The following is an 18292-nucleotide window of genomic DNA, read 5'->3' as shown; positions in this document are numbered from 1 at the left end:
TTTTTTGTTTGTTTGTTTGTTTGTTTTGTTTATTCAGCAGGGACAACACGACCAGGTCTGACACTGTGACTCTGGGTGGAAGTGGGACAAATCTTTAGACTGTTGGCAGGGATACAGAACCAATTAATCCAGTATTGTGCAGCAGCTGGAATCTTATTTTATTTTCTTAAATATAGTCATGTCTATCTAGTATTACTTTTTATATGATTACAACAAACCAAATATAAGATTACTAATTTTTACTGATGTTCTAATTTTTCTAAGTTTTTTGTTCTATTGGCAGAACATTTTTTAAATAACATTTATTTCTAGAAATAAACAAAATTATCTGCCAATATAATAATAAAATTTAATGGTTGAAATGAATAATACTCTCTAATGAATACTCATATTTGATTCATCATAATTTCATAATAAAAAATATTAGATAAATTTTGCCATATTCAAAATATTTCCACTTTGCACAAAATACCTGTTTTGCAGTGATGCGTTCTGAAATCAGTTTAAAAAAAAAAAAAAAAACCCTCTCCATACTCAACATCTGATGTACGTAATTAAAACAGAAGACTGATGTATTGCAGAGTACAATCTTTTATTGCAGCCAACCCAGTTGCAGGTTTCACTTTACAAAACTAAGCATTGGTTAAGTTTGGAACAGTTTTGTTGTGAAATGATTTTTTACATTTGTAGGTTTTAATTTTATTTGTGTAATATTATTGGCGTAAACGTAGCATACGAGTTCAAACATGATGTATAATATGAGGGTGGAAACTGCTTGGGTTTCTCTGTTGCAGCTCTTAGTAGTCCGAAAAAGTCTGTAAAACAATAGTGTTCACTTAAAACAGCTCAAATCCAGATACATTCCTAACCTCACAAAAGCATTTCTACAGTTACACAACAAAATCACAGCTCGACTTTTGCCTAAATTGTCTACGTCTGGAATCTGATTTAAAGGTGCAAAATACTCATAATAAATACAGATAAATAGTATAAATAGAACAGAATTATATACAATTACTCTTTCTCACACAAACTCATATATTTGTATATCTTCCTGTAGTACAATATTTACACCGTTAGTAGTTTTTAAATACCCATACAACATACTTCTTTTTGCCTTACCATTAGATAAGAAGCAGCAAATGTTTTATCTATCATATTTCTTGGGATAACAGTGTCATTATTCACTTGAACTACAAATGAATCACACCAGGCTTTAATCTAAATTCAAACTGAAGGTATTTACCGCATTAGAGATCTGAGTCTTTATTCACCAAGCCTCTTATAGTAGGAAATCAGTCATAACTGCTTGAAAATTAGTGACTGATTCTTAGACTAAAATGTTCATCAAGATCACTAATACGGAGAACTGTTAACATTTGACAAAATGACTGCAGTCAGATGCGGAGGACACACAAAATGTTCCAGACAGCCTAAAGGTTAATGAGTGGGTTAAGCTGTATGGACAGATCTTGGATTATATGTGCTGTCAGTAGAGCTTAAAATGATTGCCACATTGCATATTTAGGAGCAGAGAATATGCACCGGTACAGCAGGGATGATCAGGTAACAATACGTATAGAACAAGCAAATACTGTTACATGCACTTACAGCATCTCACGTCATTCACGCATGTATTTGTTTGCCATTCACAATAAACACTCCTTTAAGAGAGATTCTGAGAGACTTGATGAATACAGGCCCAGATAACACAATAAGCTTGAGCGTGAAGCTATACACATAAGTTAACCATTTAATTATTTGTCGTCTGTAAATAAAATTAATTCACTGTAAATAAATATAAAAAATAGCTAGCTAGATACATAGATCTACATACTTAGATCATATATTTTGTCTTGTTAATGTTAAATGATGAATGCTAAAAGAATTTTTGTGAAAATATTTTGTAGGTATTTATGTTGTAATGTTGCTCAAAAATCTATACATTGGTCTACTCACATCAGCTTTGTACGTAATAAAAAAACTGCACAACAGTAAAAGAAAAACCAGTAAAAGAAAAAACAGTCGATTTGTCAGAAACTATAACTCGAACATCCCTCTTCTTCCTTGCACTTTCAGAATTCATGTCTGTGGTACAAGTCTGGATCGTAGTACTTGGTGACTACAACACGATTAGCAAACTTTCGTCCAGTCAGAGCTTGCATGGCCTTCTGACAGTCTGCTGCTGATCCGTACTCCACAAATATCTGCAACATAGATGTTAAAAATTATAAGTGGGTGCATGTCGCTCAGTAATCAGTGTGTGAACAGAATGTATTCCCAAGAATCTTTGAGCACATTTATCTCTTTCATAATTATCTACTTGTTATTACTTAATGATAAAATCAGGTCATATCTTTCCCTTCTTCAAATTATGGGCCACTTATTTGAAAATTCCTCTGTTTGGATCAACGTACACCTCTATATGGCCTTATTATATACAGGGCCCTCCACGAATATTAGCACTCTTGGTAAATATGAGCAAGAAGGCTGTGAAAACTTGTCTTTATTGTTTAACATTTTCATCTTTTGTTAAAATAATTCACAAAAATACTCTGCTTTCATGGATATCAAAGAACTGCAAACAAAACAGGCTTATATAAAAAAAAATCTGTGTTAAATATAGGTTTGCCACAATTATTGGCACCCTTTTAGTCAATATTTTGTGCTACCTCCCTTTGCCAAGATAACAGCTCTGAGTCTTCTCTTATAATGCCCGATGAGGTTGGAGAATACATGGCAAGGGATCAGAGACCATTCCTCCATACAGAATCTCTCCAGATCCTTCAAATTAAGTAAATCATTTTTGTGTTGATTTTGATGTATGTTTTGGATCATTGTCCTGTTGAAAGATCCAATCACGGCCCATTTTAAGCTTTCTGGCAGAGGCAGTCAGGTTTTCATTTAATATCTGTTGATATTTGATCCATGATGCCATGTATCTTAACAAAATGTCCAGGTCCTCTGGCAGAAAAACAGCCACAAAACATTAAAGAGCCACCACCATATTTAACTGTGGGCATGTGGTACTTTTCCATATGGCTACCTCTCTGTGTGAGTTTGTTTTTGGATGAGAGTAGAGGCTTTTTTTTTTCTTCTTGAAACCCTTTCAAACAACTTGTGGTGATGTAGGTGACTTCGGATTGTAGTTTTGAGGAGTAGTTTTGGAGAATTGCAATTCTGCAATTCTGCAATTCTCCAGCTGTGATCCTTGGAGATTTTTTGGCCACTCGAACCATCCTCTACACAGTGTGTTGAGACAATATAGACACATGTACAATTCAAAGTTGATTCATAACATTTCCAGTTGACTGGCACTTTTTAAATATTGCCACGATGGTGGAAATGGGCATTTTCAATGCTTGTGCTATATTCTTAAAGCCACTTCCAATTTTGTGAAGCTCTATAACCTTTTGCCACACATTACAGCTACAGTCCTTTGTCTTACACATTGTTATGAATGACTAAGGGAATTTGGCCTGTGTTACCTCATATTTATACTCTTGTGAAACAGGAAATCATGGTTGAATGATTTCCTGTTCCTAGTCAGCCAGGTGTACTAAAAAAGTAAGATATCAGTGGGAATATACTTCAAATATATTTTTCTCATATGAATTCATAGGGGTGCCAATAATTGTTCACACCTATATTTAACAAAGATTTTTTTTTTTATAAACCTGTGTTTTGTTTGCAATTGTTTGATATCCATGATAGCAGAGTATTTTTGTGAATTATTTGAACAAAATATTAAAAGGTTAAACAACAAAGACAATTTTCAGAGCCTTCTTTTTTCATATTCACCAAGGGTGCCAGTATGAGTGGAGGGCACAGTAGGTCACGTGACCCTACCAGGATTAATGGCATTAGAGAATCACACACAGACACTGATTTAAAACTACAGTTGTAATACAATCAGAAGGTTTCAAAAAATGATTATTGCCACATTAAAGTTGGTGTCATAACAGATAATTGCTACACAGGTTTTCATACACATTCAGGTCTGCATACTTTTGTTTTAAATTACTATAATTTGAAAGGTTTTAAAAAATAATAATTCACCACCTTTAACCACCAAATACACTATATGGCCAAAAGTATGTGGACACCTGAGCATTACACCCATACAGTCACCTCCGAAATTATTGGAACCTCAAGGCCAATTCTTTCATTTTTGCTATATACTGAAGACATCTGGGTTTGAGATCAAAAGATGAATATGAGACGATAAATCAGAAATCCCTGATATTTAAATCCAGATGTGTTAGACAACTTAGAGCCAAGACCACCCAATTGTTTAGGACCTCAGTTTAACATCTCATACAAAAGATGTTTTTACAGTATAGTGCCCCGTCCCTATACTGGGGAATTAGGCCCTACATAGACCACAGGGTGAGCGCCCATACCACTTCCACTCATACCACTTCCAGCAGCAAACTTTGTTCCCCCCCCCCCCCAGGAGCTCTTCCATCCAGGTACTGGCCAGGTACAACTCTGCTTAGCTTCAGTGAGAAACCAGGTGAGAACTGCAGGGAGATATGGCTCTGGCAATGGATGTATTCAGTGGATGAACATAGATTGATTATCTACTTGTTATTATGTCATGATGGAATCTTATGGGTTCCCCCCCTTGTCCAGTTCACAAGGTGCCTCCATTTTCACAAAGCAACACCAATCGTGAGTGAATATATGAAGTGGCTCCCACCTCCTCGTAACTCCAAATTATGACCTAATGCTACGAATCCTGTTAGGCGTTTCACATTACATGTCAAGGAATTTCCCATCAGCAGTAGTGGCAAAACTCCACATATGAATGTAAAGACAAATTATTTCCAATAATGTAGATTAAATAATTTCTACAGCTACACACTAAAGGTACAAACAGATGTACATTTCAGTGACATGGAAAGGTACTGTTTAACAACTTAATTTTCCCAAGAGCATCTGCAGACTTTTATGTATGGCAATGTTGTCATGGGGACAGACTCCTAAGAATGTCATATGTACAAGAATAAATTCACGCAAAAGGCACAAAATCGCAAGTGATGTTGAGATGGAATCACGGTCATGCTGGAACAGGTTTGGGTCCCTTAGTTCCTGTAGAAGGGAAATCATAAAACTACAGCGTAAAACTTTCTGCCAACAGATTTGGGAAGGTCCACATATGGGTGTGATGGTCAGGTATCCACATACTTTTGGCCATATAGTGCATCAATCACCATGTCTGTTCAATCATTCAGACTGATTTTATTTCAAATTAACAGACTAACAAAAATCTCCATTTACCTTGACAGAAAACGGGGGCACTTCAAATCAGCCCATCTTTCAAGCGGAAAATCAAGAAGAGATGAGAGATTACTAATGTGAGATGGAGGAAGGGGGCAGGGCTTTCAGAGTGTCAAAAACACCTACGCAACTGTCATTCATTCTAGATTTACACGATGATTGGCTTATAGGCCGTTTTTATAGAGGGAAAAGAAGACTACTCTTTTTGTGTATTTGTAAGTGATAACTTGTAGCAGTGTACTTGGATGTTAAAATGTTCTGTTCCTATGCAAAATGTATGGAGGATCACAGGTCACAGTTTTCTCAGATTTTCACCCACTATGTGAAATAGACACACAGTTGGTGAAAATCAGAGAAAACTGTGACCTGTGAACCTACATACATTTTGCATAGGAACTCAATATTTTAACATACAAGTACACTGCTACAAGTATGTGTCTATTTCACATAGTGGGCTTTAAAGAGATACGTAATTTCTCTTAATAATTTATATCAATTCCGGTATAGATTACCTTGATGGTAAGATTATTTCAGAGTTTCTTATCCTGGTTTATTGCAATTCCATCACACTCCCACATATAGCTATAGAAAACTCTTCTTGTAGCCATAAACAGGCATACATGCACTCTCTGAGTGGACAGACCTTCCCACAGCCAGGCACTTCCACTCCATGGACAGGTCGAGGTATCTCAATGGAGCGCACGCTGCCGTATTTACAGCACTCCTCCCTGACGTCCTCCAGGATCTCTTCATAGTCATCATCGTCAAGCAGCTCCTCAGGCAGCAACATGTTGAGGAGGCACAGCACTGTGGTGGGCATGGCCGAGTTTTGCAGCCTCTGCAACCCGGGCACTTGCAGGCTCACCAGACTCTCTGTGATCACAGTCTATAGGGAAAAACATTAATGAGAATCCATGTGATTCATGACAAGTCGCTTCATTGTAAAATATATACATTCTGTTTTTTGGAAGACTATCTGAAGGAGAGGTAAAGAAAGGGGAACCATTTTAAGCCTCAATGCGATTATTAAGGCCTTTTCAGGTGTCTGGAATTTGTTTCCTTTTAAAAATTCACAAACAGAAAGCTCCAAAGCTTTAACAGTGACTGACAAACCAGAATTTGCTTACATTTACAGAGTACCTACAAGAAGGAAGACAAACAAACCTTTTATTGGTAACCAGAGAGAAAGGTAAAATCACAGTGCCCATACTGGTCATGGAATGATGTCACTTACTGATGGTACTTACTGGATTTGCATTCTTTGCCCCGACACTGGCACGCTGGACGATGAGCTTTTTGTCACCAAGCTGCATTCCATTCAGCCCTGCAACTGCCTAAATCCGACATATGAGTCATGCCTTTGTTATTAATATAAGAGCACATTGTATAGAAAGCATTAATTAATAAGTACCCACTGGGATGTGTGACAAGACAAACAGTCGATTACCTATAAATCCTCTGATCATCAAAAAACAGCAGTATTTTTCCGATTTTGCTCTGAATAACATGTCTATACCTGGTCAGTGGCACCAATCTCCACGTATTCACAGAAAGCATAGCCCTTGGACAGTGATGTAGCACTGTCTTTGACAAGGTTGAAGGCTTTGAGTGGTCCAAATGATGTCAAAAGCTCCTTAACCTGTGCAAGAGATAAGAATATACAGAATTTTCACGACAGCAGTGGGTAGGACAGGTGGAGAATACATGAAAACTTATTGACTAATGAGGAAAGAAATTAAGTGGTAAAATGATATAGCAAATATCCCAAACCATAACACATACCTTTACTATTTACATTATTACTGTTGAGGTAGCATTAAAATGATTTGTGAACATAATTAAAGAGCTGTGATTTCTAATCACATGTTAATGTTTAAAGTTTTAAAAAGTCGAATCATTGGTGTTATGTTCACAGAACAAGCAGATCTGAGAGTCTGTTTTTATGACACAAAATGAGTGTAGTATGGTACTATGCCACGACTATAGGAATGCATTTAAATACCACCAATAGTGTGAACAAATGCTGTGTTTACTCAAACCACCACTATTATGTTTATGAGCAGACAGTTGTCCCTTTAAAATCAACCCACCACAACTAGCCATCTTCTACCCGCCCTGCCCCGCCCCCCAGAAATCCCTGAGTGGGTTTGCGCGCTCCAAAAGAGTGATGGGAGGAGAAAGTGTGGCAGCCGTGGGGGAGGAAATACCCCTGCTGGCAGGAAGTTGATCCGTGTGAGGTACGGAATGTCTTACTTGCCTTGTATTACATGTTGACATGGCAGCAGTAGATCAGTAATAGTGAACAAATTATGAGCGCAGACTTAACGATCTTACAGGCCCCTAGCTGGGGACAAAGTGGGGGGGAACAAAAACGAAAGAGCTGTGAGTTTCAGGGCAGTAACAGTGACTGCAAGAATTTTTTTAAAATATGAGAAGAAAAAGAGTACATTAATCTCCATTTGTGCCTAGTAGTTTGCATTGGCTGTTATATTCCAATTAGGAAGGAGAACGTACTGAATCATTACTATATGTAATGTAATGCATCTGGTTCAGCAAAGAAAGTAACCTTACTGCTAATATTATTATATTCATCCAAAATTACAAACAGAAGTTGTCAGTGTGTTTGAGAGAGAATAAAGAGAGAGATTGTCATTGATCCACCCAGTATAGAAACCAACAAGCATTTATGTAGTCATTATTGTTTATCTATTTGAGAATTAAATGTGACGCCAAGTCACCTAGTCACAACGTGAAATACAATTCATAGAAAAAAATGCAATCAGGTGCTCAGCATTTTCATAAATAATGACATATATCTCTGGCATTATAATTGGGAGAAATACAGTACTGTGCAGTCTTAGGCACCTTAATATTTTTATATAAATTTTATCTTTTTAATTTGATGTAATCTGCATTACTGCGTCAGTAGCAAAGAGCAAATTTTAGTTTTCCAAACACACATATTCCAGGGAACTCGGAGCACAAGGCAGGATGGGGTGCCAATCCTCTTATAGGGCACGATCACACACACATTCGCACACTACAGACAATTTGGAAATGCCAGTCAGCCTACAACACATTTCTTTGGACTGGGGAGGAAACTGGAGTACATGCAGGTCAGAGGTGCGATTCGAACCCCCAACCCTGTAGGTACATGGCAAACATTCCAACCACTAAGCCACCATGCCCCACTTACTGACATATGTTTGTATATTGTAATATATAAGAACTACGTGAGATGATATACCACAGCACTGTTCTATAACAGCAGCTCTGACAGTAGTGCTGGCTGCAATTCAAATCACCGGTTCGATCCTGAGCTCAGGTTACTGTGTGTGTGTAGTTTCAATGCACATTCTTCTCGTGTCTGCGTGGGATTCTATGTATTCTCTGTTTTGCCGAATTGCAAAGAGAGATCTACTGTATGTAGCTGCCATAACCTAACTAACTTCCTGTTCCATAACACTGAATGTAACTACAAGCAGCTAAAGATATAACAGATTCTTTCATAAAAATTGAAAAAATATCATCACTGACAAACTGTACTGATATAAAAGGAATAAAACAATTTGAGACATGTTGTTGCTGGAAAAAAGTCAAATTCAGGGCATCACACATTACAGAATGCACTATATTTTCAGTTAAAAATGTAATGGAAGTTCTCTGGATTTTAGCTGCAGAAACAGATGTAAATGCAAAAACCAAGGTCTCTAGAAGAACTATGGCAGTTTCTTCAAGATAGTTGGAAAAACATACAAGTCAATTTCCTAAATAAATTAATGACAGTTTATGTAAAGAAAACCAATATAATTTTTTTGTTAAAAAGTGTTCATTTTAAATATTGACTTGTTTTAGTATTTTACACTTTACAGCAATTTTCTTATATGTAGAAACATTTCGTTTCATTCTGAAGGTATCATTGCTTTGCAGAATTACATAAGCTTAAGACTTTTGCACAGTACTGTATATTTAATAAACAATAAAATGGGCAAAGGACAAACCCCAGGTCTCTTTTAAGTATTGATTCAATATCTAAAATCACAGTTTGACGTTTTACTATTTAGGAATTAACTTACTCAAACATCAGTATGAATAATAATAAATCAACCCGTTTACCCTCTGTTAGCATCTTTTTACACAAGCTGATAAATCAACAGATGTTTAAGCAAGTGGAATAATGCGCCTAGATGGAAAATCTGTCCTTTCACTTTTTAATCTTACCATCATGGTTTGATAAATTGAATTTAAAAAAAGAGTTACTTTTATAACATCACTAGTCTTATTATACTTATTACTGAATAACTGTGTATCTAAAATTGCCTTTTGCAATCATAAACATTAAGTTAAAAGCTAAGACCACCACCATCTATAGGCATAGTGGCGTTACAATTACTGAGCTTAATCAGTACAACCTAAATAAGTCAGACAACTGGAAAACATGTATGCTATTTAGTGCTATTCTAAGATGGATGGTGTAAGAAAAAAAAACTACTAGCATTTTGTGCAAGAGGTTAAAAAAATACCTGATCATCATTAAGATAGTTGGGCAAACCTCCAATGAAGAGTTTATTGGGAGAGTCTGGTACAACTGTGGATACAACTCCTGGGGGTGCAAAACAGTAGTAAAAAAATTGAAAACGTACTTAATAATTAAATCAAATCTATTCAGGCACACATAAGGCAATAATTTTACATTGTGATGATTACTGATAAATATTAGTGATCACATTTAATTTCTCAATTGCCAATATTGAATATTAAATAATTTTGGTTAATTTCTCAATACCTACAAATATTTTTACAACTACATTATGTGCTAATTACTAAGCTCATGGCATCACAGCTAATCAAATGTAAGCACATGTTACTCACCTGGTACATGGAAAGCAGGCTGCTCAGAAATACCAGGCAGAGGTCGATAGTCATGAGGTCGGCGGATCTTCAGTGCCTGCCCCTGAAAGTTGATTCCGTCAAATGCCATGGCCTGTGTGGTTTCATCTACAGATCGAAACTGAAGGAAAGCATTTTTTAATGCTCACTGCAGTCATGAAGACTGAGAAGACTTTGCTCTACATGCATATCATATTATGCTGCGCTTGCTATGTAGGTAAAGCTTCTAAAAATAAAAATAAAAATTTAAAAAACAACAATTTGTCAAGCCTGTAATCCACCCTGTGTTGTCTGTGAGGTACACTGAAATAAGGCCAAGGTTTATTTTGGATGTAGACCTCGTTCCAATCTGTGGTAAGACTTGGAAATTGCCATTTACTAAACTTCTCCATTCAATGGGCAAAAATATTAGGACATACACTACCAGTCAAAAGATTAGACACACTCATTCTTTATTTTTATTTCGTTTTTCCACATTTTAGAATAATAAAAATAGTCATCAAAACTCTGGAGTAACACAAATGGAACTATGGGAATTATGTTGTAAAAAAAAAAAAATAAATAAATAAATAAAAATCTCAAATGAATCAAAATAATTTAATATTTTATCATCTTCAAAGTAGACACCATTTTTGCCTAGAATTTCCAGAAATGTATTCTTGGCATTTTCTCAACCGATTTCTTGAGGAATCCCCCTGAGATGCTTTTTAAACAGTATTAAAGGAGTTCACACCTATACTGGACACTTATTGGCTGTTTTCTGAATATTTTGCTCCAAGTTTAAAAAATAGTTTTTTTGTAAATAAAATGTTAGTTTTCTAATGAAAGAAACGAATATGTTGGCATATTTTTGTCTACAACACAGATTTCAAACATTTAATCATACACCTTCAGATCAAAAGGTTTTTAAAATCATGAGAAATATTTCAGTCATCTTCCCAGTACATTATATTATCAGCTTAGACTAAGCTTACACTAAGATAAAAAAAAAAAATCAAAAGGAAAATAAATAAGATGAGATTAAGGATATTATTATGTAAATTTGAATTTAAAATAATTCAATATCTTCGTAACTTCAGAAAAATTAAGACATTTAAGGAGCTGTTCAACAACGCAATGTAAAGTTAACACTGTAGTTGCTTGCAGCTCCAGCCGACTGAGATCCATGTGATCCATGAGATCACTCTTTCCCTTATACATCATGCCCTTTGATTGTTGTGTGCATCCATGCAGTACATTTTAAGCATCAAGGGAACTAATAAGCAACTCAATATGAAGGATTACTTACCTCAAGGAAGGCGAAGTTCTTATCCTGATTGATCTGCACTGCAAGCACAGGGTTGCTTGGTGTTTGTGAAAGTCCAACAAATCTCATTTGAGTATTGAAGAACTCTGCCATTGACTCCTAAAAGGCAACAGAAAGTGGTTTGTTATTAAGATTATTAAAAGGTTTATTAATGTTATTAAAGGATATATACTGTACTTCTTCCTATTAGTGGTCAGCTTAAGCAATTGCCTGTCAATACAGACATCCATCTATTCATCCATTTTCTATACTGCTTATCCTTCAGGGTCACAGGAAACCTGGAGCCTATCCCAGGGAGCGGGGTACACCCTGGACAGGGTGCCAATCCATCGCAGGGCACACACACACACACACACACCTTTTCATACACTACGGACACTGTAGACATGCCAATCAGCCTACCATCCATGTCTTTGGACTGGGGGAGGAAACCAGAGTACCCAGAGGAAACCCCCGCAGCACGGGGAGAACATGCAAACTCTGCACACACAGGGTAGCAGCGGGAATCCATCCACCAGCCTTGGTGGTGTGAGGTGAACTTGCTACCACTAAGCCACCGTGCACCCCAATACAGACATGAGAACCTATAATGTCAATCTTGATGATAATAATATAATTTGGATAATCTTCAGCTTTAAGGGCAAGCCCTCATTTACAAAGGTGCCAAGTTACTAAAAATGAAAGACAATCCCAATGAGACTTACTCGTCCTACTTTTCTGCACACAACAAAATGACGAGTTGAATGCTTAGTTAGGAATCTGAGAGCTGAATGCTGAACAGATTCAGAGTGGCGATCATACCTGTACAGTGCCTTTATTACCTTTGCAGTTATACCTTATTATTATTATAATGCTAATTTGGGATGCTCACCTCAGTGACTCCAAATGGTATGTTGCCAACATACAGACGTCGGGCTTGTCTGGTCATTTGGCTGCCAGCAGCAGGCACCTGCGCTGGTGTCACAGCCATTCCTGCTGTACTGGATGTAGCCAGCAGAGCTATGGTGGGGATCTGCCCAGCAGCTACAATACGTAGATAAATGCTACATTACAGACTCGTTCCAAACACTAGTGATTGAGAGAAGGATAATTAATTCACCATCATATGTACCCAATAACTCTACCCTAAAACTCTACATTTTAAACTCTCTTCTTGTCTATATTTAAGTAATAAAAGCGAGTCATTCTTTGGGTTATTTAAATCCAATCTATGTTTTGTTGACTGTACTGTATGATTGCTTTGTCGGTTTTTTTTCTGAAACCGTGTATGCTGCCCTCTTGGCCAGGTCTCCCTTGAAAAAGAGACTTTTAATCTCAACAAGAATTTTACCAGGTTAAATAAAAATTTAATAAAAAGAAAAATAAATAAATAAATAAATAAATAAATAAATAAATAAAATTTCCCAATTACTACCAATGCACTTTGTCTGCACTTTAAATAGAAATTACACTATTTTGTAAATACATAAATAGTTTCCCCTGAAAAAAAGTTGACAATGTTGATGTAATGTAATGTAACTGCACACATGAAAACTGTGCATATGTGCCTTGCAAATCAGCCAGTAACCCTTCCCCAGGTCTAAAATATGTAATGTTTTGGGATGCCATAGACTGAACAGTTTGAAATGAAGACAATGGAGATGAAACAAAACCTGATATTTGTGACTAGTGCTGGGATTTAGCAACACCCTGTGCTTTAATGACGACTGCAGTCAGGGACAAAGCACTGTACCACAGTTGAAGTGACCTAGCTGTCAAAGTTTTGTGAACTGTTTTAACGATTAAGCACACATTAAATAATAGGGGTGTAACGACACTCCAGTCATGATTCAATTCGATTCACGATACTGCGTTCATGATTCGATTCAATTCAATTTTCAGAAAATTTTAACAAAACTAGAATGAAAAAAAAAGAACAATGCAAAACAATGTGAAGCTTTGTCTGTATAAAACTAAATAAATTAAAGATTGGTATGAACAAGGGTTTATTATTGTAAACAAAATGTACTACAGATTCACCATACCTTAAACATAAATAAATACATTTAAAAATTCTCACAAAATGTTTTATCTGACCTGGGGAATTTGAAAATGATAGACTGAAACATAATGCAGCAGAAACAGAGCTCCAAAGTCGACTAAAATGTCCGACTTTCTTGGGCACCGCAGATTACACCGACATGAGGCTGGTGTTCTTTGAAAGTAACTGAAGAACGTTTTTAACCATTATAACGTAATGTGTACCCATATAGCGTAACCATATAATGTATAATGTGTGTTAGTCATCGCAATCTAGAGCTATCGGGCTCTCCGTCACTGAACAAGTGCATATGATTGTAAAGGCTCTCCTAGGAAGAATGTGATCATGTGACCGGTCTGCGCTCAATAAATTTAACTCTATATGAGATGTGCTAGTGTTCAAACAGTGCAATTTCATGAGATGCATAATTCATATTGTACATTTCCACAATGCATATAATCACATTTTTGCATCAGGATGCATCATGCCAATGTATCGTTACACCCCTATTAAATAATATGGACACCTAAAAATAATACTGTCATGCCATAATGCACATTACAGTTTTATAACAACAGATCATGAACTGAATCTTGAGTATCTTCCTTCTACCAAAAAAAGTGCTATTACTACTGCTATACTATTACTGTTATGTATTAGTACTACAGTGCTATTTTTTAGATGTATTAAATAAAGGCCAAAAAAAACCCCACAAACATATTTTAGATATTTTAGGCACTCTGCTCTGTACAAATCTCTTGATCTGCACTGACTACATGATTAAAGATGGAAATTTGCTGTACCTTGCATAGCCTTGTACTGCAGTGGTGTGATGTGTTCAAATCCTGGCGCTGGAACATCCCAGTATTTGTATGCCTTTTTCTTTCTTGTTCTCCGTGGAGAATGACTGAACAAGACAAAAAGAAATTGCTGGCCAACATCTGACAAGTGACAGAATCTGATTAATACATTCTCCAGCGTAATTAACAAATCTAAATAACATTTCCCTGTACAACTGCCAACCGAATGACACAAAATGAAACTGAAATGAAACAAGTTGACTGCTATCAGTACACACACCGATTTTAAAATAGACTTGATTATCATTATGACATGCTGCAATTTGTGATATACCTAGCAACGGATTCATGCTACACTGATTGTATTTTTGCCTGCAATGCTGCTTTTTTGATGCAAGTGTGTTATTATTCTTTTAGATCTCATATTATAAACATGCTTTAAAATGAACTGAAAAAAACAACTAAATCATGAATGACATGAGTTAGACAATTAATCGTCAGCTAAAATGTAATCGTGAGAGGTCAATTCATTACCCCTGTATTCCAGATGGAAGTCATCCAAAGTTCCCTATTTTTTTCCCCCTCATTTGAAATCAGCATCACATATCTCCATCCCAGCAAAGGCAAGATTCATCAGTACCAGATGAAGATCTTATGAAGGTTTCATTAACATGGGGACCAACGTGTCACACTGACTGCTCCTACTGAGGAATATTTTTTTGCATTGTGATTTTTAACAAAATGTCATTAATGTTAAATATTTCTGATAGTCATCATAAACTGTGGTAAAATATCAAGTATTTATTGCAATAATAAAAAAGTTATTATTAATCAATATTGAATTTTGGCTAACGGGAGGAGGGGAGGGGTTGGCTGCACTGTGGCTTAGTGGTTAGCACGTTTGCCTCGCACCTCCAGGGTTGGGGGTTCAATTCCAGCCTCTACCCTGTGTGTGTAGAGTTTGCATGTTCTCCGCATGCTTTGGGGGTTTCCTCTGGCTACTCCGGTTTCCTCCCCATATGCGCTGTAGGCTGTTTGGCATCTCTAAATTGTCTGTAGTGTGTGATTGTGCCCTGCGATGGATTGGCACTCTGCCTAGGGTGTCGCCCGCCTTGTGCCCCAAGTCCCCTGGGATACACTCCAGGCTTCCCACGACCCAGTGTTTGTTAAGCAATACAGAAAATGGATGGATGGAATTTTGGCTAACCAAAATGCTTATACCAGGAACACAAAAAAATTGTTATTAGAGGGCTTATATATATATATATAAAATTAGCAAAGACCAATATTGTAATAATGATTAACAAGCAATATATTCTGCCAGCACTTTTTTCACCAATATAGATCTTAGCTAAACACAGCACAGAGGACATTATCAGCATTACAAATATTCCTTGTACTGATCTGATCCAGTGCTTTAAATATTAACATTACATGAGAAGTGGCTTGTTAAATGCATGGGTTCAACAGCTCTTCTGAGCCAAATACTGTCTAAAACATGGGACGGTTAATGATCTTGTACAGGCACCTGTGTTTTTTATGATCTCTGGAGCTGCTCCGGCAATCACGGCTTTTGCGTTTCTCTCGGCTGTGATGTTTCTCACCACGACTTGGTGAGCCACTCCGGCTCCTTTTCCTGTGCTTCTCCTTCTCTCTCTCTGTATTTGGAGGGAAGGGAGGGGATGAGTAAATATCACTGATCAGTTGACTTTGTTTAAGAAAAGAGACTGTTAAATAAATTGCGAAGTCCTTTACCTTGACAATCAAAAAACATCTGCAACAAGCACCCAATTCTATTTCCAATGCAGTCATCATGATGATACAAATACAGCATGACAATTAAACATCCTAAAAACATGCCATTATCAACAGTCATTTGTGACGACATTGAGATGCAAATGCATATTTTGTGCCCTCCACTAATATTGGCACCCTTGGTAAATATGAGCAAAGAAGGCTAGGAAAACATTTTTGTTTAACTTTTTGATCTTTTGTTTTAAAAATTCACAAAAATACTTTGCTCTCATGGATATCAAACAACTGCAAACAAAACAGGTTTATATAAAAAATAATAATAATAATAAATAAATATAGGTGTGCAACAATTATTGGCATCCTTTTAGTCAATACCTCCCTTTGCCAAGATAACAGCTCTGAGTCCTGATGAGTTTGGAGAATAAATGGCAAGGGATCCGAGACCATTCCTCCATTCATTTTTGTGAATTTTCTGAACAAAAGATTAAAAGGTTAAACAATAAAGACAATTGAAGACTTTAGCTCCAACCATAATTGTGCCCACCTGCCCATCTAATCATTGCCTTAAGAAGTTCTTGATCAACTAAAACAGGTGTTGTAGATTTTGATTGGAGATGAAACCTGCAGGAAGGTAGATCTCCAGGAGCAGGGTTAGTGATCACTGGTTTTAGATGCATTTTTACACCTATATATACCTACAGTTTAGATGCATTTTTATCTAGTTTAAGCTCTTTTTGGTCTGGAGTAGTTTTACATAGGTAGGTGAGGTAATATAATTTATTACAGGTGTATCTCTGGGATTTTAGTCCCTTCAAAATGTGTCATGTCGGTCATTTTTAAGGACCGCACGTCCTACATCTGGAAAGATTATGCCATTTTTTACCTAACACAAAGACTTGCAGAAAATACCCCAGGTAATACTGTATGTTAATCTGACTTGACATGTTGGCTATATAAATAAACAAACAAACAAACAAAAGAGGTTTTGTACTCTTTTGTCAGTATACGGACACATCAGGAAGTGTTTTTTTATATTATTATTATTATTTAATTGTCTATTCCTGAAACTAAACCAAAACAAGTATTGTAGAGCATGATAAGCTGAACAACAAAAATATATATGTAACATTTAAAATGACTTGTCAAAGACTCGAGAGACAGGATTAAAACCCCAGGTATGTAACTGCATTACTCCCCCTCTCCATATAAACGTAATCCGATCCAAACATGTTTTAAGAGAAACTATATGCTTTTAGATAAATTATAGAGTACATCGCACATGGATGGTCACGTGACTCACTAACGCTCAAGCGCAACTCGAGCTGTCAAACCCAACAAGCGGTTATAAGGGTGAAGAAGAAAAAAAACACAGTTAAAGTATTCATTAAAGATATGAGGTGGGCGTAGTAATCATTAAACTTTTGGTTTTCGACCAAGACTGTCAGAGTCCTGTACTGATAACCGGAGGATCACTCTTTAACAAGTGTCTTCCGGCAACATTACTACAGACCGGGAAATAAACCCACAGATAGCATATGAGTTTTGAGGTATCTGGGTGTTTATTACATTTATATTTCAAACCTAACTATAGAATAATCAATTAAAACATTACTGGCCTAAACAGATTTAACTGAGGAACCAACTGAAGGACTATCGTATCGCCAAAGACTATCGGATTTCCATGGCTACATCCCAAACGGCTCTGTACAGTGTATGAAGTGCACTACACAGAGGGCAGACGCGGTCATTTTATATACAATATAGTGCACCTATGTAGGCAGTAGACAGCCAATTGAGACACACCCCTGTTGCGTTCAGTTACAGTGAGGTAATCAACTACCTAGCGAAGAAGCTAACGGCTACATTATCGGTTTAACTGTCCATGACAACTCGCGTTATCTAGGCAGCAGCAACACCGGAGCAAATTATGAAACGACAGTATTAAATGCAAGGTGTAGACAATAAATATTTCATGGAAAACATATTACCTTGCCGATTTTCGCTCAGCTGTTTCTCGAACTCTTCAAAATCGGACATTTTTTGCCCGCGGCACCGCAAAACGGCGCAGTATCTATAGGAGGAGAAAGCTGCAATTATAAGGAGGAGGTGAAGATGGATTAAAGCGGAATGGGCTTCACATGGGAGCGGAGGAGGTTGTGCAGGGTCCAGTCTGGAGCGCCTGGCGAGCTCTATAGCGCCTCACTCGCTGGTAATTTCGGTTGCAGAAGTCCCTGTACA

General features: G+C 36.8%; 1 protein-coding gene across 4 annotated transcripts; it reads right to left on the bottom strand.

Moving 5' to 3' along the window:
* Positions 1-579: 579 nt before the first annotated feature.
* LOC108255936 (splicing factor U2AF 65 kDa subunit) lies at positions 580-18177 on the bottom strand. Of its 4 annotated transcripts, XM_053674222.1 has the most exons (12): positions 18043-18177; positions 16430-16526; positions 15828-15953; positions 14303-14406; positions 12351-12502; positions 11462-11578; positions 10156-10294; positions 9807-9886; positions 6800-6922; positions 6531-6617; positions 5927-6169; positions 580-2207 (listed from the first exon to the last, which is right to left on the bottom strand). In XM_053674222.1, exons 2-12 carry the CDS (start codon positions 16507-16509, stop codon positions 2076-2078), a joined length of 1383 nt encoding a protein of 460 aa, XP_053530197.1. In that variant the 5' UTR covers positions 16510-16526; positions 18043-18177; the 3' UTR covers positions 580-2075. The 4 variants fall into 4 exon arrangements, with proteins under 4 accessions (XP_053530197.1, XP_017307831.1, XP_017307841.1 ...); XM_017452342.3 differs by lacking the exon at positions 16430-16526 and having other exon boundaries at positions 15828-15957; positions 18043-18174; XM_017452352.3 differs by lacking the exon at positions 16430-16526 and having other exon boundaries at positions 14303-14457; positions 15828-15959; positions 18024-18091.
* Positions 18178-18292: the final 115 nt, after the last annotated feature.

This window comes from Ictalurus punctatus, chromosome 2 (assembly GCF_001660625.3).
Source record: "Ictalurus punctatus breed USDA103 chromosome 2, Coco_2.0, whole genome shotgun sequence".
Classification (NCBI taxonomy): Eukaryota; Metazoa; Chordata; class Actinopteri; order Siluriformes; family Ictaluridae; genus Ictalurus; species Ictalurus punctatus.
Note: the sequence above shows the minus strand (reverse complement) of the source record. Positions and strands in the feature narration are given on the sequence as shown.

Excerpts from the sequence above, each read along its gene's own strand:
- LOC108255936 (XM_017452332.3), bottom strand. The coding sequence starts at position 16,187 with ATGTCGTCACAAATGACTGTTGATAATGGCATGTTTTTAGGATGTTTA. Across the intron at positions 14,407-15,827 it reads AGAGATCATAAAAAACACAG|TCATTCTCCACGGAGAACAA; the intron begins GTGCCTGTACAA and ends TGTCTTGTTCAG. Across the intron at positions 6,170-6,530 it reads GGGCAAAGAATGCAAATCCA|ACTGTGATCACAGAGAGTCT; the intron begins GTAAGTACCATC and ends TTTTCCCTATAG.